Source organism: Nothoprocta perdicaria, unplaced genomic scaffold (assembly GCF_003342845.1).
Source record: "Nothoprocta perdicaria isolate Ctin4 unplaced genomic scaffold, notPer1 scaffold_10, whole genome shotgun sequence".
Lineage (NCBI taxonomy): Eukaryota > Metazoa > Chordata > Aves > Tinamiformes > Tinamidae > Nothoprocta > Nothoprocta perdicaria.
Window position 1 is genome coordinate 578,143 of NW_020454094.1, and position 27,989 is coordinate 606,131.

Consider the following 27,989-nt stretch of genomic DNA (forward strand, 5'->3'; position numbering starts at 1 on the left):
GGCAGCCAAGGGGCAAGAATGGAGCGGTTTTGCTCCGTGCATCCCGCTGCCCGGGCAGAGCTCCAGCTCCTCAGCGGGGACACGGAGCCGGCAGACGACACGGGCTGCAATAAAACACACAACCCGCGTGCAAGGTTGCAGCTTGCAGCTGTGCAAGACCCAGAGCCCTATGCAGAAACTACCTGTAATTACCTTTCCCTTACTCCAGGAATGCAGAATCCATAGGGAGCTGGTGGCTCCCCACACCAGCGAGGAAGGTCTCTTTACACCGATCTACAACCTTGCTGTCTTTTTGCACCAGCTTTTGATTCGTGTCTTGCTTTATTTACTTGTTATCAGAGAGCCACATCTCTTACTGCTGATTTTRCAGACCTCTCTCTTCAAAGATAAGACATTTAATTATCGCAGGCCRAGGGAGCGCCTGCCTGAAGGTGCATTCGCATCGGAGACAAATAATCAGTATTTAATTGGCTGAGCCAAACAGCATCCAAAAATGCAACGGGAAGGCCCTGGTTTTTGTCCAAAGGCAACACCAGTAAATCACACCAGCTATCAAATAACCCAGATTACCTGGTAATACCCATTTTCAGCTGCACTTAGGTAGCTCTTTATTCTATCAGATGCCCTAAAATGTTGTCCGTTATGAAAGGTCCTCTATTCTTTTAAAGTTGTGTGGATTTTGACTTAAACTTCTGACTTTTACAGGAGCACGGACAGCCAGGGGTACGTACCTGGGTTCAGCATTTGCGGCAGCAAAGCTCTGCAAGCACCAAGGTTCCCTCGTGCGTTTTGGTGCATTTATCCTAAAAAACACAAGCGCTTGGGCACCCAGCAGCAGCCCCAGTGCTGCAGAGGCCCTTGGCAATGCAAGAACTGCCCGTGCCACGTACAGCTTCCTTCCCTGCAAATTACTTGAACCTCCGAGTCTGTAGCTCTGGAAACTTTTTTTTTCCTGAAGTTTTGCATGCATTCTTCTTTACAGCAATAAAAAATAATGATTGAGAAAGGCAAAAATCCACTAAATCTGTATGGGCTACTGTCAAAATGCAGGAGAGAGATTTCCTTTCACAAATGGCAGCAGGCCAATACGTCTGAGGATGATAAAAGAACATATTGCCAATGTATCTCTCTACATAAAAGGCAATTAAAATATGACGTTAAGAAATACTAAAGAAAATGAGCAAAGCACAAGCACTTGCTATCTTTTTTTTTTCCTAAATAATGCAATAAAAATAAAATCCAATTAAAAAAACTCTGCCAATGCTGCAAAAATCTTACGACTCATTACAAGCCATTGGAAATCAGTGGCAGGCAGACACCCAAATTATCCCACGTCGTGAACCAAGGGCACTTCGACCGAGTCCTAGCGTGAAGCACTCCTGTGTTTATCCCGTAACGCAGCAGGATTCACTAAACTTTTATGACAAGTCATTGCAAACCTCCTGGTGGTTCATTTTGCTGTGCTTTAGCAGAGCAGGAGACCCTCGTGGTGGTGCGTGAAGATGGGGCTGCTCATTGCAAGCCCTCCCATGGCGGGACGTGGTCAGGAGTCTGAACAGACACACCGTCCAGCTGAACTGGCCCTGCTCAGGATGCCACCCTGCATCGTGTCACCTACGGAGGGCGACAGCACCAAGTTTCATCACTGGAAACTTTCTCACAGAGTCTTCTCCCCGTTACGCTGATTCTTCAAGGTCAACGTTTTTAACAGGAAGGCTCAGGATGAAATCTGGGCCCACCTCCGGATCAGGGAAGGATTCATCTAGGTTCTCAAGGCCCTGGAGTCTCCTCAAGGCTCCTCAAGACTCTTCCATTGCCAACCCCTTTGCTTGCCTGCCACCCAGTGTGCTGCTGCGGCCAACACACCAAACTCCTCTGGCTGTGGAGTCTCCTTCTCCGGAGGTCTTCAAAACCCTCCTGACTGATTGCCACCCTGTGCCAYRTGCTCTAGGTGTGCCTGCTGGAGCAGGGGTTTGGGTTAGAGGATCTCTAGAGGTCCCTTCCAACCTCAACCACGCTGTGATTCTGTGTGATTCTGTCAAAAAGCGTGATTCTCACCTTCTATTTCTGCACCAGGTTTTTCTTATCTCAAACATATATCAACCATAAGTCAACCAAGCAATTCCATCTTCCACAGTTTAGATGGAGAACTATAAACTACTGGGTGCAACCAATCAAAATTAATGAGCACTATTTCAAAGGTATTCCCTACTGAATAAGAGGAGCTAACAAATAAAGTCTGYACTGCACAAATTGCTTCCTGGCATGATTCAGTCACGGTTGCTCGGAACCAACGTTTGTCAATCTTCTTCTTTAATACTTTCTTTTTAATGTAATTAACAAATTCAATAAGACCTTTGATAACATCTTGCAAAACAAATATGGAATGAGAAAATGCTGGGAAGCATAATCCAGGGCTCTCTACAGAGGCTGCTCGCTCTTCTGCGGGTAGTAGCTCCTCATATGCCATGCTGAGAAGGACTTTGGATGGATAAGCACTGACGCAGGATCTCCACAGCCAACTGCTCTTTCTAGACCAGCATATCCTCATGCCTACCCTGACAGGTCAAGAGAAGAAAACCAAAATAATCCAGGAGTTTTCATGAGGAGATGGAGTGATGCTCACTGAGGTGGGTGGAAATATTCCCACTGGCCTAGAAGGATTTTGGAGCAGAACTAAGGAAAGAAATCGCCGATCTTATTCATAAGCTTCTCACCAGTCTGCTTTGGCTGAGCTAACTCTATTTAATTCTCCTGCATCAGAAAGGAAACGCTCTCCCGTCATCCAAGGGATTTGTTTCCTTCAATTAATCCTGATTCTCAATCAACCCCAGACAGACACTGGAGCGATGGCTGCAAACGCAGCAGCGAACCTCAGAAGCCCAGGTAGCCCTGGCCACTAACYCGACAAAATGCACCTTGACAAAAGACATGGATGGGGAACCTCAGGAGATCAGTAGCCACAACACCAAACACAGAGAGGTGTTAGACCTGGAAATCTGCAGACTCAGGAAAGATGCAGAGCTTATACAGCGCGGGGACTGGAAGGAGGGAGTTTGCAAAGGGAAAGGAAAGCAAAGAGAAAATGGAGAAGGCATATGCAGTAACAATTTATTTTTTTCCCATTTATTTTCTCAAGAATATAGGAAATTACTGCAAAAATCTATGGAATCATCCTGCAAAGTCAAGAGCCAACAGTCAGGAAATGCTAGGCAGCCTTCAGTGAGCCCCCAGTGACTTCAGATGCATGCCTTGCTGCTCAGCATCTACGTGATTTATTTCACTAAAAGATATTCATTAGTCTGCTTGCTCTCTGTTGTTCAAACACAACTTACTTTTCAACCCTGGTCAGAAGATAAAATTACTATATGCCTCTTGGGATTTCTGTGGCGTAAGCACTTTGCAAACACTAATGAATTTAATTTATATGTTCATTTATGAGTTTATTTTCACAGCACTCCTGTGGAAGGGATGACATTATCCCCTTCTCACATCGGACTTGGAAAGATTAAGCTCCACTAATTTGGGGTGCTTTATGATGCTTACTATGCAATTCCTTAACAATTTTGCTCAGTTTTAGCTGTATTGGAGTCCTTTATTCATTCAAAATCCAGCTTTTATTGACTTTGCAATTGTGTCTGCTCAACACTTTGGAAAATCAGACCTTCCAGCCTGAGCTGTCTGCCAGGAAACGAGGAAGGCAGCTGCAGTGGTCACATCTCAAAGCCTAACCAGAACGGTATCACGGAAGGACCCAGCAGCAGGAATCAAACCAGCTCCCCAGGGGAGCATCTGAGTATCTTAACTGCATGACGAAGCGCTCTGCAATATTCCCTCTTGCTCACACCCCGGGAAACCCAAAACAGTGCATAAAAAGCTCAGCTACCTCTGCCTGGGCCAGTTACAGCCTGGCAAGRTGTGCAGGCAACTGCCTCTGCACCCTCGTCGTTAATACGAAGCAGTGGGAGGGAAACCAAGGCTGCTTCAACAAGGAAGGAGGCTTCCTTTTTAATACAGCCACATCATTCGGGCTCCGTTTATTTCTGCATGCTGGTGTATGGCTGAGCAAAGCAAAAATGCTACACCAGGATCGAGGCTTGCAGGCTCTGAGGGCATGCAACCCCTTCCAAGAGGTGCATGGAGCATGTGCTGCTGCTCCTACGCAGACCCCTTGTCCCAGCTGGCTTTCTAGAGCACCCCGTTGTGCTCAATCCGCATGGATCAGTCCTTGTCCAGAGGGACACTTCCCGCTTTATCTGCAACCCAAGCTCAGGTGGTGCAGCAGCCTCTTCCACCACCTCCTTTCAGTTGCCTGAGATAGGTAGCCAGACCATAGGTACCATTGCACCTATGATATAGGTATCTATAGGGGCAGTGCATCCAGTGCCTTGAGGAGGATGCTCAACACCACAGACACCTTTGGGCAGCGGAGACAAATCAGAAGTTCCTCACGCTCTCCCTTAAAATCAGCACTCTCCGACCATCCMCTGAAAGCCAGCGAGCAGCTGACTAGGTCCTACCTTGTTAGTCCTAAATTGGTATCAGAGGAAGCAGATAGCATCATCCCTCTACAAGGGTTCAGTGTTGAGGCAGCACTTCTGCAAAGCTAATTGCTTCCCATGTACAAAGCCTCACTAACATCTCACGGGGGAACTGCAGGGATTAATTAGTCCGTATTTGTTAAGCACTCTGAGATGAGAAGCACTCTATAAAAGTTAATTGTTATTACTCGGGTATTTTTCACCACGAAGCTAGAGCATCCTTGCAGAAGAGCTTTGCTTTTCTCTCACTTCCAGCGCTGTGTCGCTCCAACACACAGGTTTATAACCCTGAAAACTTGCTTTATACTGCAGAAAATCTTTCCTGTTGCCCACATTTTTTCAGCTAATGATGTTTCCAAAGGTCTACTGCAGCCTCCAGACTCAAGAACTTGGTCTTTGTTGTTCGGGCAGAAATTTTACGGACAAAGCAAAAAAATCATTTCTGTTTCTTCACGAGAGCCCCCAAACAGCAAATTCCTTCACATGAACACGCAGGGACACGAGTCCTCTGACTCAAGCACATCTATTCTACAGGAAGTGCCAAGTTTCTGCCAGAAAACCTGGCTTTTTATAAGAGTTCATCAAAGGTTGACTGCTAGATTCCATAACGGAACTATGGTAATTTGGGAGTCTCTACATGTGTCTGATGGGTAACAATTTTAGGAGATTATAGCAATTTCTCCCACAAACCAGTCACGCTGAATAAGAGACTCTGCTTTAAAAAAAAAAAAAAAAAAAAAGTGAGGTCATTCACGGCTACCTATTTTACTTTTTGGACTTTAGCCAAAGAAATCTATATAAATATATGGGGTTATAAAAAATTACAATAATTTGCATATTACACATTTCCCCTCTAAAACACATAGGGCCAAATATAAAAGCGATGTATAAAGCCAGGGCAAGTTCAAAGGCCTGGCTCTCTGCTAAAAAGAGAAGTGCAGAGGAGGCTCCTGCAGYCCTGGGCATGTCGGGGAAGCCTTTTGCTCCAGGGCGGCTTAGGAAGATCTCCATGACTTGTTGCCTGCAGGTGGAGGGAGGGGATCCTGATCCTGCCCCTCTGCTCAGCWCTGGGGAGGCCAAACCTGGAGCACTGGGGGCAGCTCTGGGCTCCCCAGCACAAGGGGCACGTGGAGCTGCTGGAGAGGGGCCRGYGCAGAGCGACAGGGATGAGGAAGGGCCTGGAGCAGCTCTCGTGWGAGGAGAGACTGAGCGAGCGGGGCCTGTTCAGCCTGGAGAAGAGAAGGGTGAGAGGGACCTGGTCAATGTGTCCAAGGACCTGAGGGGAGGAAGGGGCCAAGCTCTTCTCGGTGGTGGCCAGTGCCAGGACAAGGGGCAATGGGTCYAAGYTGAACCCCAGGCAGCTCCATCTCCATGTGCTGCACACCTCCAAAGCGCCCTTATTTGCTCACCCCAAAGCGACCAAGTCTACCCACTGTTGTGGTTGTCCTGGGGTGCTTTTCCCTTTGGCCTTGCCTGCATCATCTGTCTCTCAGCAAGATGTTCCCCAGGCAAAACAGTGACAGCGAAGACATGAGGGTGCAGAAGACMAAATAACCAAGAGAACCAAACAAAGTAATGTGGAATAAACCTTGTCAGGATTTCAAAACTTAAAACAGTGAACTCTAATGAGCAGTGAGTGAATTATTCACAGCGAGTAATTTATCTTCCCATCTGCTCGCACACTAGAAGTTTGCTGCTTCCTCACACTCACTCAAAAAATAGGAAAATAGAAAAAATTATATGCCTGGCTTTGTAATTTAATTATATGTCCTATTTAGACTAACCAAAACTCACCCAGGATTATTTCTGGTTCTTCCTGGGTAAGCACACAAGCACTTCTGTGGTGGAAATTCATGAACTTGCATTTTGGATCTGGTTTCTACCCAAGAAGACCGACAGTCACAAAGGCCATGGAAAACTGAATCAAAATCCAACCGAAATCAATTAAATTTATGCGAGTAGCTTTTAAATTTAATTCAGAAGAGGCATTCACAAAGAAAGAGGTTTCAGTGTCGCTGGGTTAGCTTGCATGCTCTGCGGCTACATTAGGAAGAGCAAGTCACTATCAGGCCATGGTAATAATATAAATAACAGCGAACTCATACACAGAATTAATCTGATTTTTTTTTATGAGACAAAGAGGAATAATGGAGAAACTTTAATATCATATCTTGCACCTGCTGACTCCAAGGTGCACTTCTAGAAGGCTGTAAGAGCCCTTACTGAAGGCCAAACTATAATGGAGATTGGGATTCAAACACAGAAAAAATATTCCACAGATCCTTATTTTTTATAGTTTTAAATCACAATGATTGCTTCTCAAGCTGTAATTTGGGGGAACAGAGAGGTTAATACCGCAGACAGCTGGGTCAAATCCACACAATTTAACCTTTTCCTTAGGGCAGCCAGGAATAAGGCACAAATTCCCTAGCTCCTAGTTGCAATTACAAGCACTGCTTCTTTGTGCTAATTTAAACATTTTTACTGGAAGCGAGACAGTTCTGCTAAAGTCAGCTGCTTTGTCTGCTATTAAAAACAATGCTCTGCTTATTGGGACTAATGTTACGCCGTTCATTTTCAAGGGATTTATTTATAAACGAATAAACTGTTTACCACAACACATCAAATTAAGAAGAAATATATTTAGGAACAGCTTTGCGTTGCCTTGGCTGCTATGATTATGAATTATTTTGTCAGTCTAAGCGCCTAATTGCCAAAGGATACAGATCTGCAAAGGGAGCAAAAGTAAATATTAGACTAACCGAAGGATCAGCAGCATCCAAGCACGTCCACCAGCAGCAATAGAGGCTTTTCACCAACACGCAGCTCCTCTAGAGAACATCTGAAAGCGGAGAGACTCCTCCAGGTGGAGCTTCTCTTTGGACCTTCTGAAGGACCTTTGTGCCTGTGAAGTGCTGGATGCAGGACGGCACCAGCACCGCAGCCCTTGGAAGAGCAGGAAGCAGCTCCAGCATCATGACATAGCAGCAATGCCCAAAACAGCTCTGCCTCGGGCTGGGCAATCCTACTACCTGAGAAGAGAGACGGGCTCCCAYGGAGCTCCTGGAGAAGGATGATTGGGAGAGGGCAATGTGGTGGCACACCAAGAATTTACAGACTTTCTTCTCCATGACCAACAGCTGAAGACCATCCTAGGTCAGCAGAGCAGGCCCAGTGGATCTTCCCTCCAGACCAAGCAGTAACAGGCTGAATGGAGCTCGCAGTTGTTTACAGCAGGAATAAAGTAGGATAGAACCGTCCAAGGCTGTGGTCCTGCAGCCACCCAAGGCAAAGCCTTCAGGGGTCCCTCCAAAGAGGACCTTCACCATCACCTTCACCAGCGAGGAAAATCCATGGCTACCAGGGCTTATTTAACACGAGGCTGTGAGACAGATGAGGAATCGGGAAGTGCTCTACTTCAGGAATGGAGTAACATGGTGGGAAAATGCAGGAAAAGATGGTTAGACCTTCAGCCAGCCTCTTTAGAGCAGTGCTAAATCACCTAATTTTTGGAAGATTATGTAACAAAAACTACAGTATTATATATCTCAGAGTAAACAAGCAGAAGGCACAATAGACCCATTCTTTTTTTTCAGGCATGAAGCTTTAAGTATCTAAATAGCTTTATTCCACAGGATATGAAAATGAATGGATGATATCCTGTATTCTTCTCACCTTATTTTTATGCAGAAGAGGGCTTTTCTTTCTCAGCATTTTCTCACCAAGTTGTTTCACAGGGAAGTTTTCTACAGTTCGTAAATTTAAAGATTTCTTCAGGCTTCTTACAGAAATACATCCTTGCCAAACACTCCTGGCTCTTGCTACATATTGCAGGTAGCATTGCATGTCGGCATCTAGCAATGTTTGGGGGATCTGTTTAATCCTCCTATCTAGCACTTGGCATCTGAGCACTTCTCTTCCCTTAAGCTAGACTATCCTGCTCCATCAGCCTTGCAGTGTTCAGAGTCTTTCCCTGTTTTGATTCCACCTCAGTCCAGTGGGACAAGAGCCTCTGGATGCTCTCCCTGCTTACAGCTCCTGGGCACATGTGGGTCAGGCAGGGGGGTCCTACCTTTAGCAGACCATTACACTGGAGCCACCAAGAGCCTTGCAGGTCTAGACAGAGCCCGGGCATCCGCCCCGTCACAGCTGTGCAGGAGCTAAAACTGATCTTCACATGAAAATCTGGTCACTGAGGACAACCTACGGATTTCTTTTTTTTTAGCATCAATTTTAACATCTTTTTCCTGGTGTCAAGTTATTGGATAAAACAGTTGCAATGCGTATGGCAACTCCTGTTTCCTGGTGGCTGCGCTAACATTAACAGGCCTCTGAGGGCTGCAAAGCGGGGCTCAAGCAGGGATCAGAAGCTCAGCTTGGCGGTTTTCCTCCCATTAGGAACGATATCAGTGTCATAACCTGGTACCCTGTACGTTTCATGTAAGATACCTTAATAAATATGTTATTTCCAAGACACTCAGAAGTGGGTTTTCCACAGAAAACAAACTAGAGGTGTTTCAGCCAGCAGCTCCCTCCCCATGGTTGTCCCAGGGCAAGGCAGGCCACCTTATCTGCTCCGCTACCTTGTGACCTTGTTTTTCTCCTTCTCGAGTCTTTTTATTGTTTCTCTCAGAGATAGCCAGGACCATATAGCTCTACTAATCAGTGTCATAGCTCATTAATTTGCTTTATTGGTCTCTGGGTATACCTCTCGCACTGCACCGGTCAGAAGCCACGGAGCCGCTATCATTAAGAAATAACTGCCCAGAGCTCCTATTGTGCATGTTGCCTGGCTGCATTAAGTGGCTTAATAGTATCTCTAAATTTATCTTAAATGAAAAGGTGGCTGGAACATTCATCAGCTTAAACAAGTTTAATCAAATCCCATAAGCCCATGAATCTACCCCGCGTTGACACCACARGCTCTGGGAGATAAGAGGGACCCAGCAGCGAGGTACCAGATCTGGACAGTACTCCAGAAGTGAGAGCAAATTATTTCCCTATTCCCGGGAAGAGCCAGAAAGTGTCTGGAGGTGCCAACCCATGGGATTCAGTGCAGAGGGCATTTCCCAAGGCTTTGGTCTTGGCATTGTATGTAATTAAAAGTGAGAAGCAGCGGGTATTGACTTCGGAGCTATCAGCAAATTTTCTCCTTTTAAAGGTTAAGCTCCATGCTTGTTTCTCTGCTTCCCTGTAAGTAATAGATTTAAAGGTTAAAGATCTCTTTCTCTGGGGCCGTCTCCATAAGTAATACAGTAAAGGTTATATACATTGTTTCTAGAGGACACTTCTCTAAATAGTGGTGACAACTCATGCTGACTTTATTTTTGTGCGCTCTTTTAAACTACCCGTTCGGTTCACCTGCGAGATGCTTCTAGATCCCATTAACGTTTATTTTCCCATCTCAGACACGTTTTTGGAGTGTCCAGCGTGTTTTTAGCGCTGCTTTATCCCGTGCTGCTTTGTTTTGCAAGACGTGAGAAAGTGCTGCTTTTCTTCCATCCTATGTTGCTTCTGAGCCTAGGGCTCCCCTTGGGCACTCACACGACCCAGGGACCTTCAGCCCCATGGCATTCCCGCTCAGCATTCCCACTCGGCATTCCCGCACACCGACTGTGGATAAAACAGAGGCCACTCACCCGGCGGCCTCCTCCCAGCATCTCTGCAGCCTCACAGGGCTTTTCTCCTCGTCACTGCACCGTGGAGGCCCCAATCCATCCCCAGCTCCAAGCCGAGCGAGCCAGGGAGTGACTCCCAGCCCAACGGCACTTCCCGGGATTCCAGGGATGCATTCCCGACACGTTTTAAAGCACATTTAGTTGCGTGGACATTTTAAGTCGCTGAGTGAAATGGGTCGTGACAGAATTTGATCCTTTAGCGGCACCGCAGGGCATCGCTCACCTCCAGCGCGAAGCCGTCGCCAGCCTGGCCCCCAAGCCGTGCCGGCAGTATTCCTGCTCCTCCGTGTTTCCAAGGACAGCTTGGAGATGGGGACGCCCTTCTCRTGGCTGCTGCTAGGCACACAGCGGTGGATTAATTTGCAGAGCCCTGGATAAGTGGTAGACTCTACTGCAGACCAGCAGCTCTTTATCCTCGCAGGCCCGTGCAGAAGGTGCTGCAGGCAGGGGATGGACCGAGGCTCAGCACGGTGGATCCCGTGCACCTCGTGCAGGAGCATCCCATGCTCTCAAGATACTCCGCAGCACCCACGGCCTTGGGTGCTGCTCCTCACTGCGCGCCGTGTGTCTGAACGCAGTGAGAAGGGGAGCGGACAGTGACCAGAGCCTGTCCCTGCAGGGCTGAGGGCGAAGGGGAGCTCCCGGGGTGCCCAGGAACAGGGAGCGTGTCCAGCAGCCGCCTCTCCGGGTGCCCAGGAACACGGAGCGTGTCCAGCAGCCGCCTCTCCGGGTGCCCGGTGGTGTGGAACGCAGCAGGCTGCTCCGGCGCCACTCGGCGAGCTCGCCCTCCCGCAGTGCCACGCACTGCCCGCGCACCCGGAGCACCACAAACACCCGCCACCAGTACCCGACCCCGAGAGGCAAGAGGCAGGGGAGGGTTCTGCTCGTGAATGTGAAACCTCCCAATTACTCACCGTGCAAGGAAAGAAGCGCTGCACGCGGTCAAGCCCTGCAAACTGGCATTCGACGGGACCATCCCCAGCTATTCCTAGCTTAAGCCATTTTATCCTATGCTAAGTTTGAAGCAAAAGCCTGTAATACTTTTTTAAATGTAAACTTCTTCCTGTGGTTTATTTATAGCCCCTTTAAAATATAATAAACGCTAGGAATTTTGCTTTGCGGAATGATTCCGCGAGCACGAGGGAACACGATCACCAAGTTTCTTCATATGTATGGTGTGCATTTTCACACACGCACAAGAAAAGATAGGAAGAAAACAGATTCCTTGCCTCGCTCTTAACTTGGCCCAGGAGAATTTTACAGGTTTTGTTCTCAGATCCCCAGCTACAGAAYGGGAAACATGAATCCGGAATCAATGCCCATTCTTTTGAGTGGAAGCATTTATCAATCCATCGATTAGATCACCACTCAATATGATCAAAGGATATTACTTCTTGTTTCCTGTGCATTTTAAAATGGGAAGAAGAAATAAAATAACAGATTTTTAAATGAGTAGACCTGACAGCTATTTATACACTTCAAATCTGCTAAACATTAACATGTATCAAACATTAAAAAGCACAGAAAGTAAAAAGCCATCAATATTTAAAAGAAGAAARGAAGCAAACAAATATGTAAATACTGGTGGTTCTGCTAGTGGGAGAACTGAAGCAGACAGTTCTTTGATGAAACACTGTTCATCTATTAAATATCGTATACACCCTGTTTCTCGAGCAAAGGAGCATTTTGGAACAGAAAAATAATTCAGGAACGTATTTCTTATTTCCCTTTAGAAGCAATTCACGTATCGCTGCATTTCGCTAAAAAGCAAGGACAGAAAGGGTTACTTTTGGTGTTGGATTTGATTCATGCACGGAATTTCAAGTGCACGGAAGCGCATACATATGTATGTGCACATGGAGACAGGCTATCCCCGCCGCCGCTCTCCTCCTCCGAACGAGAGCCTGGACGTGATTAACTCGTGCGAGAAGAAAATCCGGAATAACTCCAAAGCACGCAGGAAGTTCTGGGGCAGGGAGCTCTATTTACGTCCCCACTACGAGCAATTCTGATCCAGCTGAGGGCTCTGGTCCCTCCATCAATATTGAGCAATAATCACGATAATAGCAATTCATATCAAACATCTCCCATTTCTTGGCCATCTCCGTCATGTTATTAAATTAATAGGTCTGTCAGCGCGGAAGAAGAATAGCACAAAGGCAGAAATCTTATTAAACTAGAGATAAAATTTTAAACAAGTCTGGAAGCGGGGCCGGCTCCTTTGTGCGCCACCGAAATCCAGTTAGTGAGCGGCGACGCTTATTTAGCTGCTTGTTTTGATTTAATCAGCCTGCGAATTGCATGGCTTTAATTGAATTAGCTCTCAGTGACTGCTGCCAAGTTAGAAGGGGGCGAGGAAGAGGGCGATGGAGACAAACAGAGGCCGCAGACACGTGGTGGTTTTGGTATGGCACAAGCACCAGCACGACCGCACACCTCCAGAACGGACACGTGTTCACCACGAGAAGGAGCCAGCGCGTGGTCCCTGTCACCAAATGCACTGAGAAAAACACCCTTAAACCCATCCCTGCCCAGTACTGCACTCACACCTGCAAGTTAAGCCCCGCCTGAGACACCCAACATAGAGCTCGGTGACTGGGAACGCAATGACAGCCAATGATTAGGATGACTATGGCAGACAGGGATTGCACTTGGTCCCATCCCGACCTGACCTATCCCACAGCAAGAAACAGCACCTGTGCAACATGCCTCTAACTTTAAGTCCCCATAAGAAAGAATTAATACAATAATATGTCTTAGGAGCGCTGTATTCATGCTCCATCCCCTGCCCACAGTTATTTTCCTGGTTTTGTTCTAAACGCTTTCAATTTGAATGATCATTGYGGAAGGTCATGAAACATGATCAACTCCCCGTGACATTTTCCCTTGAGAACAAGCACAAAAAAAGTAAACACGGAGGTTTGGAACAAGATGTTCCAAGACATCAATGCCCTTTGGGTACGGCATGTAAGAGGAATTGAAAAGTAACTGTGCCTGGGTGTTTTCAAAAAAAGAAAAAAAGGAAGCAATGTTCAGAACAGACATTTGATTTCATGAAAGGAAGAAGTGGAGGAGCGAGATGAGCCTGACAGGTACTCAGTGTTCCTGGAAATCAGCTTTGGACTCCTGGTCGTGGCTAACTGTGCCCGGGAGACTCAGGAGCAAGTCCATGGGGACTGTTTTGTTTTGAGGGATCCTGGTAAGACAAAACTTGTGTTTTTTCATGTGCTTCTCCTCCACATCTAAATGGGCCCAGTATTGAAAGAAGCTACAGGATATAACAGCCAACATAGTTTCAATAAATGCAAAATATGAATAAAAAGAAAAGGAACAAACTCAAATATATTTCATAACATATCAGGAAATAGGACTTGGAAAATAGGAAGCACAACTAAAACCTATTATAGGGTATACCAATATAATCTTAGGAAATAATATCAACCTACTTCCTCAATGGCATGGAAAGATTTTTTTTTKAAGAATGTAAGTACACTGCATTTAAGTTAAATGAAGTTAAATGACTATAGCTTTTAGAAGAAAGCAGAAATATCTCCTTTGGAATGACAGCAGATCTCCCGGCGGGTGATGAATATAATCTACCAATAACATATTTCTCTCCCGCATCCCTGGTCACCCCACAACAGCTTCTCGCTACACCAGGAGATCGCTCCAGTTAAGCAAATAGCATTTAGGTTTATTGCAGATGTCAATCTGCAACTGGGGAACCATTTCTGCTTGATCACCTAAGCTGAAGCGATGCTAGTGCTGCTGCAGCCTCACGGGGAAATCACAACTTCTCCTCGCAACACTCTCCTTTCACCATGGTTCTCATTCTAACACGATGCTGAAAGGCCGAGAGGCTGCTTAGAGTATGTTGCATGCAAAAGCTTTGCACAGCRAAACACCACAGCACAACCTATTGAGATATATGCATATACGTATATTTACTTATAGCAAGTGTGCCCACTCTCCGGAGAGCCCAAGTGCCTTACATGAACAGGAGGAATTAGTGAAAACAGATAACCTTGTGATAGGCACCGTTTCACCAGGTGGGCCATATTCTCTGATGGCGCTAATTAACCTAGCTCCAATTCAGCCAAGATAACAGTGCAGGTCTTAAGTGCCCTTCAGTGCTGAGGGGTTTAATATTTATGCCCAGCTACCTCTCTGGTGTCTCASCTTCTGCTGGCAAAGCAAGAGCACTTGCACCTGTAAAAAACCACTTCCAGACATTAAAAAAGGCAGGAGAACCGGGCAGGGCGCAGCAGACTTACCCGCGAGTTAACCACTTCCAAGGAGACGTTCTGCGGCGGCGCGCTGGGCACTGCAAGGGCAGCAAGCACAAGAGAGGAGGGAAACACCCCGTTAGCGCCTCGACCCACRGCAGCTTGCACCCAACCGTCCGCTCGTTGCGAAGAAAGGAGCGCAGCTTTGGCACCTCGTTGATAATCCCATCGCAGCCGCGCGGGGGCTGCAGGTGGCACTTCAGAGGGCCCCCCGGGAGAYAGAGCCCGGCGCATCTGCTCGCCTCCGATAGACCCATTAGGGAGCCCTTCGCCGAGCCACGCAGCAGCCCCCCTGCTGCGAGACCAAACACTCCAATTCTGTTATTTGTGATAAACTTGCTCGGAAATGACAAGAACATGTGGCAATTCCTGTTTTTTACGTATTCAAATCAATGTATTTCAGAGCCCGTTTACACAAGCGGGCCAGGGCATCCTCCCCTTGTTGGCACCAGCRCACCTCTTTTTTGCAGTGGTGCCTAAAGGAGGAGAAGAAATAAAATTCTCTGTTTAGCTACCGTGAAAAAAATGGTATTTTACATCAAGACTCTTTAYTTGTATGTTCTACAACTCCCTCTTGCATTATAAACTTAAACTTTGTCATATCTACCCTAATAAATATACTTCAATTTTTAATGTTTAGACCTTCAACTCATGGTCTTACAAAGATTTTCCACRAGGCATTAATGAGACAGTCTCACATCCACAGCCTTAATTAAAACAAACCCTTTTGAGTCAAATCCTTTTTCATCCACCTTTAACTTCCCAGTCCTCTGCAGCTCTGAACCCCCCTTCACCTCCATCCACCAGGACCCAGGCTGGCCAAGGTGCTGCGGGGGACACGAGACACACACCAGACACCAGCAAGTGCTTGGACTATCTATGGTTGGGAGGCTAATYACTAATAGCTAATTATTTACAGGCAACATCTCTCCCTGTTTTCCACAGCATTCTGCTTCCAATAAGCTTGAGCAASAAATGGTCGAACGTATATTCCCCCAGCGGATGGGAAATACTAATTCAGCAGCTGAGGAGCCAGGAGCTTTGCAAGGAAGTTCTGAGCTCCTGATGCCTCAGCTCCTGGACCTAAGGCTTTCTTTTCCTTCTGGAGAACTGAAGCCTGCCTGCTAACCCAGGCTGCTCAACACTGAAAAGCTCATTCCTCCCCAAAGAGGAGTCTACAGGGGAGTATTTTTGCAAACCGAGGGTGCCTAGACCCTCTGCAAGGTGCAGGCTCCGTCCAGCCCAACATCTATCTGCACATCCATAAATAACACAAACACATGGAATGCACCCATGTGCAATATGTCAATCCAAGGAATCACTGCAGTGGCTCTACGGGATCCTCCTGTTGGTTATTTTTGCCACCCTGGTCATGCAATTGCGGCTCACGTTTATTTTCAATAAACAAATCCCTAAAGCCCAGCATTTTGTAGCGTCCTTGATGCATGCCAGTATTTAAGGATTTAAGTCAGCCCGATTTAAGTCATCTGTCAGAGCAAATATGAAAATCATATTTTAAATACAGGTGACAACACAGCAGTAGTAACAGCAGCCAGCTAAGCAGGCAGGCCCCGCTGTCAGGCATGAGCCACATTAATACCGTTGTCCTTCACGAAGGCTCTGTGAACCATAGAGAAAAAAAATGATGTGCTTGAATCGCTGCAATCTGCAAACTCCTTGCTTGGAGGCAGCGGCACAGGGCAGGGCTTGCTCAGGAATACTGARACTCTTCCTCCGCCCGGAGGCCCCGAACCACGGAGATTCACCTTCGGGAGAGCCACCGGGCCAGCAATTATCCGGATCCGCGGCGAATCCCTCGAAACGCCAGCTCGACGCTCGGGACCTTGCTGCTCATTCTGCCGCAGTGTGATGTGCAGATATGTTCTCCAGGAGTATTCATAACTGCCTCGATGGCCTGGCTCTTCGCCATCCCGGACTGCTTTCCCACGGGAGCAGCCGGGGCGCGTCGGGACCGGCTCAGCTCCCCCATGACCTGCCAGGTGCCCCGGGCAAGTCACCCTTTAGCTCCCGCCTGTCTCTCCGGATTAGAGGCTGTAGGAGCTATTTGGCTTCTTCCATTGAGGAATTGCTCCTTGTTCGCTTCCRCACCGCTCGGCGCAGCGGAAAGCTGATGTGGCACTTTGCTCATGCGCTAATGATGCTCCATCTCCCCAATGCCCCGCAATACCAAGGAGACGTCACCGATCTCATATGTCCCAATGGGACAAATCCCATCGGATTTCTCCGGTTTGTGTCCTCCGAGTCATGACACGTTTCCACGCCACAGGCAAAACAGGCTGTCCTGGTTTTGTCCAGAGAATTAAACTGCAAAGCCTCTGTTATAATAATCGTAGTCACTGCCAACTTCCCTTGTCATTACTTCTACATACAATTGATACTAATTGCCAGTATTTCATATTATTCCCTTAACAGACACATTTTTCTCCATTTTTTCTTTTCTGACTTTCTATTATTTTGATTATTTCTCCTTGGTCACTCTTTGTCACACTTCACAATTCCACTTCATCTATAACGCAACCCATGAAATTTTCATCTCTTCTTCCAGATCTTCAATCGCACAGGAAACAAACCCAGACAAGATCCAGCATCACCTTCAGAGTCACTGTTACAGCAACATTGTCCATCTTCATTTCTTGTTCCTTCTCCAATCGAGGGGACGTTTTGTACTACCAGGAGATTCTGATTTAATATTTCAAGTTACCCAACAAGCCGAGTATTCCTCTATCGGACTAGGCGTTTACGAGGTTACAATTACTTCCTCCAGTTTTATGCCTTGAGCAAGTGAAGAAATTGGATGCACTGGGAAAAAATTGCTTTTTGTTCATTAGTCATGGCTTAATTAGCCCATTGGAAGTTGGTGTAGGTTGGCTTTACCTGGCATCAGTCACACGAGTGTCATGAACATGGACAGCCCCATTCAGCAATAGGGCCAAAATGGCATTTTCTTCTTTCTGGATATATTAAAAAAGCCACGGTTGCGTTTGGGATGGCTCCAGGGGGTTGGTGCTTCTGCCCTGATGGCCGAGCTGAGACGGGATGGGGAGCAGCTCCCTGGTTGTTTCCAGCACCGCAAACACCCTGGTTCCCCCTAAAAATCCCAGAATCACAGACTGGTTAAGGCTGGAAGGGACCTCTAGATACCATCCAGTCCAACCCCGAAATGTCCAAAATGTTGATTCATCCAAAAATTCCTACAAATTCTCACCTCGGTGCAGRGGTGGGTGGATATAAACCTGTACATGTTCCAAAAAGATAAAGATGGACAATATAATTTGTGAGGAATTCACTGTACAGGAGAGGTTTGCCTGCCAGGCCGAGGTAGGAGGATTTATCCAGGAGATTCCAAGCTCGGAGGCGCAGGGGTGGAGGTGCTGGAGAGAGCCCAGCGCAGGCTCCRAGGATGATCAGGGACCTGGAACATCTGCCCTGTGAGCACAGGCTGAGGGAGCTGGGCCTGGTCAGCCTGGAGAGGAGAAGTGTCTATAAGTGTCTATAAACACCTCAAGGGAGGTGTCCCTGGGTGTCCCTCCTGGAGCAGGGGTTGGAATGGATGAGCTCTAGGGGTCCCTTCCAACCTTGAGGGCTCTGTGGTTCCATGACAGGTCCCGCTGCGCCCGCTCCGCGCGGCCGCTCTCCCCGCGCACGCGCCCGCGAGCAGCGACCGGGGGCCGAGAACCTGCACACGCCGTCTCCCGTGTCTAGCCAACTCCAAGCCGTAATTTTCACTAAAAACCTGCATTCATATTATAATTACGGATCTAAATTATGTTTAAATCAAGTAGTCAGGAAGCATGAAATAAGACTGTCTGCCAATTGCTGCGATTAAATGCATTTTGATAAATTCATAAGCACGATAGCTCAAAGCACTTCTGAAATGGCATGCAGCTCGGCCAAATACTAACTGAGCTGTGCTTTTAAACCAGAAACGAAACATTAAAGACATAGTATTTTCCTAGATCTGGCAAATGGAGCAAGTGCGTGGTTCTGCAGTCCCTGCAATAGAAGAGCCACACTAAATCCCTTTGATTGGGCCATGTTTCTTAGACTATATATTAGATCCTAGAGCTTTGCAGACAATTTCTGCCTACAGACCTGCGGGGAAAAAAACAATATAGGCTTTTCTGTGAAACTACACACCATGCCACACACTCCAAGGCAAACGAGCGGGACTGGAGAGAGAAATAACCCACTCCAGCACAGACACACTCTGAAGAGGGAGAGTTTAAAACAGTCCTGTCACGTTTAAAACAGAAAGGAAATTCAGACTGACCAATCTTCAAGGCTCTTCTACCTTTTYTGACCTTCACTTTTGTTCCAAACACCAAAGACGGTGCAGAGCAAACACTAAGCAGAGCCAGGTGTGAAAAGCAAAACATAGTTTCATCCAGAGGTGAAAGCCACTGGTAGCACCTGGGAAACCCAGTTTTTGTCCTTTTTTTCCAGCCCTGGATCCTAACGGAGGAGACTTGCCAACTCCTAAGTGAAGGTGGTAGATGGGTCACAGTCCAGGAGCCTGCAAAACAGACTGCAGCTTAAACAGAAAACAAAATAAACCCTGGCTCCTTCCAGACGCACCTATGCACCACATTCTGCTCCTGTTTTCTGGAACAGTCTCACAAAAGCCTCCTCTTTAGTGATGATTTTTGTTCCCAGACAGGTGAAGCGTTCTGAAATGCTGGCTGAGGATAATTTTCAGGCTTATGAATAACAATCTCTCCCTTCCTCACTTATGATGACATTTAAAACCAAAGTGGAGTACAGGGCCACCGTTCTACACTTCACAGTGTGAATTAAATCTACATACATTATGCAAAATATTCATTTTCACTTGTTTTCCTTTTGTTTTTATAATTATAAGTGTGAAGTAATTTATTCTGCCAAGACCCAGCCTGTATTACAACGGAAAACTGAATTAGATGGGTAGACATAAGTAGCACTTGAAAAAATATTGCAGAGGTGTCAAATGCACAATAATGGTGCCAAACGAGCTGTGGGGATCGCAGATGACTCTGAAGAAGGGACTAAAACAGCACGACAGACCCAGGTACTCCCTGTCTGCTCCTTCCTGGCCCCAGGYACCCAGGTTCCCGCTTGCTCCTTCGGCTCTTCCATGCCAGACCTGATGCTTGGATCCAGAACACCTGGATGGAGCCATTGCTGCATCTAAAACCCCGCTTTCAGAACATGTTTTCCTCGTTTCTGCTCCTCTCCTGGTCACACTGTGGGCTGCAGGGAGCAGGTGGYACTGAGGCAGGACATGATTTCCATGGTTGTCACCAGAGATGACCACCAACGTGCTCTTGGCTGCTGCCGAAGCCAACGGGAGAGCTTTGCAATGTCTCCCTTGTCTCTTCCTCTGCTCCAGGATCTTTAGGGCCTCCACTAATGCTATCCTGACGCTCATGTGGATTTTTCCAGTAGCGTTGGGAGGCACTGGATCACCAGGCAGACGTATCATCAGACACACAACTGCCATTCTTAATAACCTCGTGCAGTGATTTCAGTTGGTTGGGAGAGCACCAGCGATGCAGCACCGTGCTGAGCCGTGCTCACGGACACGGTGCTTAGCTCAGCTCACACTGCTGGCTGCAGAAACACCTCGCTGGCTTGGCAGAGGCAGCTGAAGCCACAACACCACACTCCCTGACTATTCCCAGATTGTATAGGCAAGGGTGAAAAAACCCAAACATTTTCTGGCATGGAAGAGACCTAAGGTCATGATCCAAACACAGGACAGGGCAAGCCGAACACCYGTATCTTCATATTCTATGAAAATTAGCTGTCTGCAAATCTTACTTTCAAAGCTTACCTTGACACTTCTTATAAGGTCTTTAAACAAAATGCTGCCACCGATAAAAATCTCTTAACCTTCCCTTTTAGAGCTTTCTATTTCCTCCAATTATAGGTCTCCGCTATCTCACAACTGGCATGTCACTGATGATTTTGGAGGTAATTACATCAAGCTCCCTTGGGATCTGCCTGCTAGTTTATAAACTCTCATCACTCCAGTTAATCTTCATCCCCCCAGAAAGCATCAGGTTTTCCCTTTCACCTGGTAGAACTCTGCTTTCTCCTGCAAGCAGTGAGAACTGTCTGGCAGCAAAAACTGTATTCAGAGAAATCAGCACGGTGTGACTGTGAGACATCCTGGGCTCTGCATGCACAAACACTACAGGGAGAATTTGCCTCCCATTTAGATGTTTCTGACACTTTTGTAGACCAAATTCCTTCAATAATGTCACGCCTGTTTTAGCCAGCCATGGCGATCAGACCCACTGCCTTCAACAGGAGTCAGGCACGTAGAAGGTTTTGATATTAGACACAACTAAGTGCTTCCGAATTTACAATAAAATTCAATTTATCACTCGGAGCATGCAAGGCGCACGAAGCAGAGTGCAGGCTCTGGAGGAATGACAGTGCAACCATTGTGACCGAGCAGAAATTGAAACACAGGCACATTTTGCAGCCTGCTGTTTGAGCTACAAGAAAAATCTGGGCTTTTTTTTTTTTTTTTTTTTTTTCAAATGCAAATAGAACAGACAATATTTGCTGTTGAAAGCCTCAAACCTGTGCCCAAGCTCAGGAGAAAATAAAGGCTACAACACACTATCTGACAATTTGATATAGGGACAATGATAACTGGAGATGATGGCTAGCTCAGCAGGTCCCACTGGACAGGGAGCTCCTGAATCTCCCAGTTTTCCTGGGCTGGACTCACCGTCGGAAAKGGTGGTGACCACGAGCTCCTCGGTGGAGACGCCGGGGCCGTAGCGGTTGTAGGCCAGGAAGCGCAGCGCGTATTCCGTGAACTTCTTCAGCCCTTCGAGCCTGTAGGAGAGCCCGTCCACCTCCACGGTCTGAGCACACGGAAACGAGCAGCGGTTACAACGCGGCAACGTTCGAGCGAGAGCRACAGTGGTGCCCAGGCATGAGCGGATTAGAGAGCAGCTTTTCACTCTTTAAGAAGAAGAGCTAAATCCTTATTTAGGTTGATATAAAGGGTAATTTGTAACAGATTTGCCTGTTAGAGCTCAGTTCTCTGTATGTGTCTCTGGAACTTTGCACAGGGTTYGGGATACCCTGGATTTCGGTGCTTCAAAGTTTTGTTGGGTTACTCAAGGCACTATTGCAGGCACAGGAGAAAACTTATTCTGGCTAAACCAATTGCTCCCACTCCACTGGTCCATGACAGGAAAATGAAGGAAGACAGAAGAAAGGTGAAAATAAAGGCAAAGGTGAAAATAAAGGTGAAAACAAAGTTCAAAGGGAACTTCTGGGGAGAAGAGGACAGTCAAATGAAGCAAGAAAAGAGAAAACTGAAGGCAGCACAAAACTTCCCATAAGAGCATGGAACCATCCGCCACAGCGCTGCCGATGCCTGCGGTTATTACACAGCTGGGTCGTGTAATTACAAACCTCATTCCACCCACAGGGTAGTCCATGCAACTACTGCAGCATTCCTAGAAAATCACCTTTTTATAAAAGTAATAAAACTGAYAGTGGTCCATGCAAACAGCCTGAACTGCTCCCAGGTGTAGGAAGCATGGGAGCTTTCTCCCATTTTMTCCCCCAAAACCTATTCTTCTCACAGAATTAGGACCACAATGAAATRAGCAGCATCCAAAGGAAGTTCAACTATTAGCACTTGCAGTCCGGAGGAACCCGCCCCGTTTCCACGCGGGTCCCCGCTCACCTGCTCCTTTCCAGTGGCAGTCTCGGTGCAGAAGAGCCGGTAGCCCTGAACGGGGCCGTTTGCGTAGGCAGGGGGGTCCCAGGAGACAAGGATCGAGGTAGGTGACGTGGACACAGCCCGCAGGTTTTCCACCGGGCCCGGAACTTGCACTGGGAGAAAAGGAAAGGCGTGAGTCCCTGGGAACAGCTCGGTCCCAGCACAGCCCCAACAACCCATGGAAAGACCCAGCCCTGGGGCAGCCTCCCATCCTCCAGCCCGAGCCGGGCTGCGATTCAAAATCCCAAACCTGCCCTTCAATGTCAGGTCTCGGGAACGGAAACTCTGATATTAAATCCCAATCCCAGTTTTGCTCCTAGATGATATTGTTGTGTTTGTACAACACCCAGCATTAACTGACACACCGGGACCCTCAATGAGGCATCTCATAGAGCGAGCAACTGCGACGCACGCATTAAATCGGCATTGCTGGGAACTGTTGGGTGATTTGACTAGTTCTGGAATACAGGGGCGTGATGGGCTAAGTCTTATACAGGGACCAGTATGAAATGCAAAAGTGAGGCTGCTCAGACACAAGGGGACTATGGCAAGAGAAGGAACCTGTAACTCCACCTCAAACGGCAGCACAACAACCCCTTGCAACTTGCAAAGCAACAGTCGGCCGCCGCTTGTTGCGCACGCTGTATTTCCCCTGTTCCCGCCTCACTGTGAATGGGAATTGCCACACATCAGTTACACCTTGCTTTCACCAAGCTGCAGCATGCACAGACTTAATTAAAGTATTTTTATTTTCTCCCTCCAGCTTCCCCTTTCATTGCATCCCACTATACCTACAGATATTGTAATGTGCTTTAATTCTCGATATTCTCTGTGCAAAGCATTTMATCAGCTCTCCTGATCCCCTCTGTCAAATATTAATCTAGTGAAAATTGGCATTAAGGTTTAAATCTTTTTTGCTTAAATTCTATTTTTTAAATAGCAGAGATGTTGTAGGACGCTTTACATCCCATTAAAACAGGATATTAAACCACGTTTCTTACCCAAGTCAGTTTTCTGTAACTACCTGCCTCRTTCTCTAGGAGGGATGGAAAGAAGAAAGGGGATGGAGAGCAGAATGGCAAGTTCTCCTGTGTTTATGATGCTTAAATACACTCTGGAAACCTGTGAGGACATCCTCCTGCTATGCCCAAAGGCTGGTCCAGGACCCCAGACTTCCCCCCAAAACACGAGCTACGACACGTGCTCCCAAAGAGACGCGACTCCCGGAGATAAAGGAGATAAAACCTGTTATTCCTACTCATTTTTTTAAAAGAAATATTGTAGAYATACAAGCTTGGGATTAGCATCTCCACTACGTAACCTAAGAGAAAAGCCACCCATCCTGTCTTTTAAAGCTCCTTTAGCCYATCTGCAGGCTTGATTTTACCCTCCTCCTCAGCACAAGCACAGACRGGACCTGTGCTTGTCCTGGCGGGATTCCCTCGCCAGCGAGCCGGGGCGTCACCCCAAGGAGCGAGGTGGGCACAAGGCTCGGGCTGCACCATCACAGAGATATGTGCAGTCTGCAGCACAGACCCAGAGCCCTGGCCAGGATCGTGTTTGATGTTCCCAGAGAGTCCTGGGCACTCCCAGCAAAGCTTGCCTGCTTTTCCAGCTGTCTCTCCCCATGCACCAATCCAAGAGTCTGGATTCAGAGCCTGGCTGGACGTGCTGGAGCTGCCTCACTGCAGCAACGCAGGGCAATCCTGTCATTGCTGCCTTCAAACCCTTCGTGGAATTTGGTGTTTTCTTACCTACCAAATTCAGCATCATCATCTTCCAGCCAACCTCACCTCAGCCTCCGCTCCCTTCTCTCCTGTGTGGCGCGATACTAAAAATAAACAGCCATCCTAACCCACGCCTCTTAATTCCGATTTATGCTTCCTCCGCCTCAAGCTCTGTGCCAGACTAGCCATTTCCTTTATGAAAGCTGCCCTTTTACAGYGTTTTCTCAGTGATTCATTCTCCCTAATGAGATGCAATGATTAAAACGTTCTTGTTCCTACACTTCACTCTTCTTTTAAACAGCTGGTCCTGCACCGATCTGCACCGAAAGCATCTGAACGTAGAACATTTACGGAGCCACTTGCAGTTATTGATAACAGAGCGCAGGCTTTGATTATGTCTCTGATCCTCCTTCCCCTTTTCTCTGTAGTTAAGAGCCTTAACGATGCTTCATTAAACCTGGTGCCACGCCGTATGGAGGACGCAGCTCCCAAACGGCTGCCAGCAGGGAAACTATTCACATGCTGAAATGCTGCTTCCCTGCACCAGGCACAGTCAGAAGACATGGGAGATGTTTGGCACAACTTCCCTGGAGGCCTCCAGTGCTATCCAGGAGCATTGGTGTTGGATACAGGCTTTGGATTACACTGTCAAAGCATCTTCTGGGTTTCATGAGTTTCACTGGATTATTCTGTGCATATTCTGTGCATTCTGTGCATATTCACCCCGTTGTCTGCCAGAGATGGATTCACTAACCTCAGCTGCTGAGCATCTTCCTTGCAAAAATGTCCTCACCTGCCTTCCCAGCCCGGCTTCCCCAGGAAGACCAAGTTTTGCACCCTTCATGCAGCAGTTGTCTTGGACTTCCAGCGATGACTCAGCTTCACAGGAGGGGTAAAGCAAGGTGACTATTTGCTACGCAGGATATTTTTAGTGAGAAAGGTTAAGGGACAGGTTTAGGCATGGAATTCATTAATGAATCACTGGCCTGATCGGAGTCATTCAGCACACCTGTGGCAGAAGGAAAAATTAAACCAAAATAGAAGTGAAGCCTTTTTTGGGGAGAGGGAAACTACCTCTTTGCAAAGGAAGCTCTAGAGAGCTGGGAACAAGATGCAAGTGAAGGGGAGGAGGGTTGTGTTCTCCACAAGTAAATGCTTGACCACAGAAGTGTTAAACAGTGGCAGCTGCAGACACAGCTCAGTTCCTGTGCAGGATCTTAATTATCAAGGAGACTTTCGGAAGTATTTTCAGTACCCGGGATTTCCATTTATTCCATTTCCACTGACAGATTTTCAAAAATATTCATCATACATCACAGGAAGGATTGAAGCATTTGAGGAATTAATGGGCCCTCAGTCCTGCTCCTAGACTCAGAGGGAAACACATGGAATGGTCTCTTGCCCAGAACGAGCAGCTGCCCTTGGGCAGCAAAGCCACGAGACCACAGATGGAGGGAGGAACAGGTCTGTGGTGACCATCTAGATTGGGGAGAAAAACAGAGAAGAAGTAAAACTTGCGAAGAATTCTTTGGCATCAATAATGTATTTGAAGGCCAATACGGGGTGCAAACACCACCATCAAAATAATAAGATGTCATCAATGAAGAAACAGGCTGCAGCCCAGAGGGTAAATTCCTTTAGAAAACAGGCTTTTGTTGCAATATCTACCCGGTTGTGTGTGTCCAAACATGCCCTCCACTTGTTTGAGGTCTGAAAAGCAGAAGAAAAACCTTTCTAAATGGAAGAACACTTACACTGGCTGGAGCCCCTGCTAAGCACTTAGGTGAAATGATAGCATCCACAGAAATAAAAGGCAACTCCTATTGATTGCAATAGAACTGGAATCCCAACCTTTTATTTTGAGAACGAGTTCAAAGAAAGCCAGGTTACAGCAAACCTGGCTCTTGCGCAGACTTCCAGAGGGAGCCCGGATAAATAATTTAATGCTTTTATGCTTCAATTTCCTTCCTATAAAATGGCATAATAATATATCTCCTACACATTCTTTATCTTACTTACTTATATTGCAAGATTTCTGGGGCAGGGAGAAAGGTCCAGGTAAAACAAAGATGAATGCACGTCAGGCAGCACTGACACTGAATTTATATCCCGACGTTCAAAGCCACTATTTCAAAAAAGCTCAGCCCATTTACAAGATGTCTCTTCTTTGACCTCGTATTTGCCACGGTGTTTGCACTGGGACCTCTGAAAATGACCAGGTCCCTGCTGGCCAAGCTCCTTGGTGCCAGCGCATCCCCACGGGAAGCCTGGATGGRCAACAGCAGCACCCAGTGCGAGCTGACTATGAGGGGAAACAAAGCAATGGGTCCACACATCCATGGGCAGCCAACTCATTCCAACAGGCCCATGGTCCTACCTGATCCCACCTGATAGTTTAAATATTTGAGTGGCCAGAGAGCAGTTCATGGGTTCAGCTACAGAAACTCAAGAGCCTCCCTTCACTCTTGGGTCCAGCTCCTGAATTTGTGCAAGGKATAGCACAACGAGCCTTGGTCTTCCCTTACATCTCTAGACACCGCTATAATGCAGGTAACCCCTAACACTCTTTGGAGACMGTCTGGATTATGACCAGAAAGTTTGAGAAGAACTTTGCACCAACACTGAGGAGAATCTGGTTGCCTTGCATCAGTTGGAGGCACAGAGCAGGTCTTGTTACCCGTCCCAAACSAATCTCAGTGAAGTTCAAATCATTTCCAGCATTTTAAGACAAGTTTATTATCACTGTCTCCAACTGCCATTATAATTCTGCCAGATAAGCAAAGGTCAGTACACGGCCACGCTGTGCAAGGACTATTGAAGCAAAAAGACCCCCGATGGACGGTAACAATGAAGGAGAGACACTGAGAGAGACCAGGAGAGCCTGCATTAGCTTTCAACTGCAAARCATGCCATGCTTTGCGTGGTGCACGACCCCGGTGAGACATCACGGTCACCATGAGCTCRGTGCACTGCTTGCCCAGCACCATCGATGGCTTAGGGCAAACCCCAGCAGATCCACCTGGCCTCTGCGCTACCGCCTGCATGAGGGACCCACAAATGCTTCATGCAAATGGCGAAATGCCTCGATTTGCATATTTGATTAAGATACGCTCRTCTCTTCTGCTCTTATTATTTGTCTTTCATGTGAAAGTGGGTTTCATTTGCTACCCCTTCTCTGCCAATCAGCCAAAGCCAAGTGTTCCGTCGGGTGTAATGGTGCTGCTGCAGCTCGTCAAGACTCGAGCAGAATCACAAGACGCAGCCGGGCTGGGCAGCTGGTTTTGTGAAAAATAAATGATTAGGTAACGGCCACCAAACTCTTATTAGTGTGCGAGATACACAAACCTCAGAAATGGAGACTCACTCTTTTCATTTAAAGCTTTCAGAATATTTTCACTGAAACAAATGATTTCTGGAAATTCAAAGTTTTGGGAAAGCTTTGGTGACAGTTTTTGTTTAGAAGGAGAAGTGAGGCAAAAATATGTCCATAATTGTTTCCACCACAGGTTGGAGCGCTCCCGGAGAACCCGGCTTCCTCACTTGCTTGCACAGCCCTAAAATCCAGTTTTAATTCCAGCAACACAGCCACGCACGCTCCTAGYGAGACCAGCTTTTCAAAGGAAGAAGTAGAGCTGATCTAAAAGAGAAACAGAAAGATCCGGAGCCAGCTGTTTTCCTTAAGATGAATGATGAACCACAAAGAAGCAATTTGTGGTACTTCGGCCTGAACTCCAGACAATTGCAGAAGAAACAGCTTTCCTCCTCGGGTTCAATTTAAAAAAAAAAAAAAAAGTCACCCTTTGATTACAAATGTCCTTGCAAGTTCTCCTGCATTAGCTGAGCTGGACTGCATCCTCCTTGGTGGTATCTTGGTGCTTCAAAGGCAGCTGGCAACGTGGCTTAGATTAGGAGATGCTCCAAGTATTTTTCTCTCCCCTTCTTTCCAACATTTTCCCAAAGCCTTCAGGAAGCAGCACAAAGTGCTTTTGAATTTTTCTCTTTTTAGA

At 47.0% G+C, this 27,989-nt stretch overlaps 1 protein-coding gene across 1 annotated transcript in view; it reads right to left on the reverse strand.

Moving 5' to 3' along the window:
- DCC (DCC netrin 1 receptor) overlaps positions 1–27,989 on the reverse strand; it is a 349,458-nt gene that overhangs the window by 101,859 nt on the left and 219,610 nt on the right. The window contains exons 10-12 of the mRNA XM_026038936.1: positions 22,220–22,368; positions 21,245–21,383; positions 14,494–14,543 (exon numbers count right to left, since the gene is read on the reverse strand). Of these exons, the coding sequence (XP_025894721.1) occupies positions 14,494–14,543; positions 21,245–21,383; positions 22,220–22,368 (338 nt within the window). The remainder of the gene's footprint in view (positions 1–14,493; positions 14,544–21,244; positions 21,384–22,219; positions 22,369–27,989) is intronic.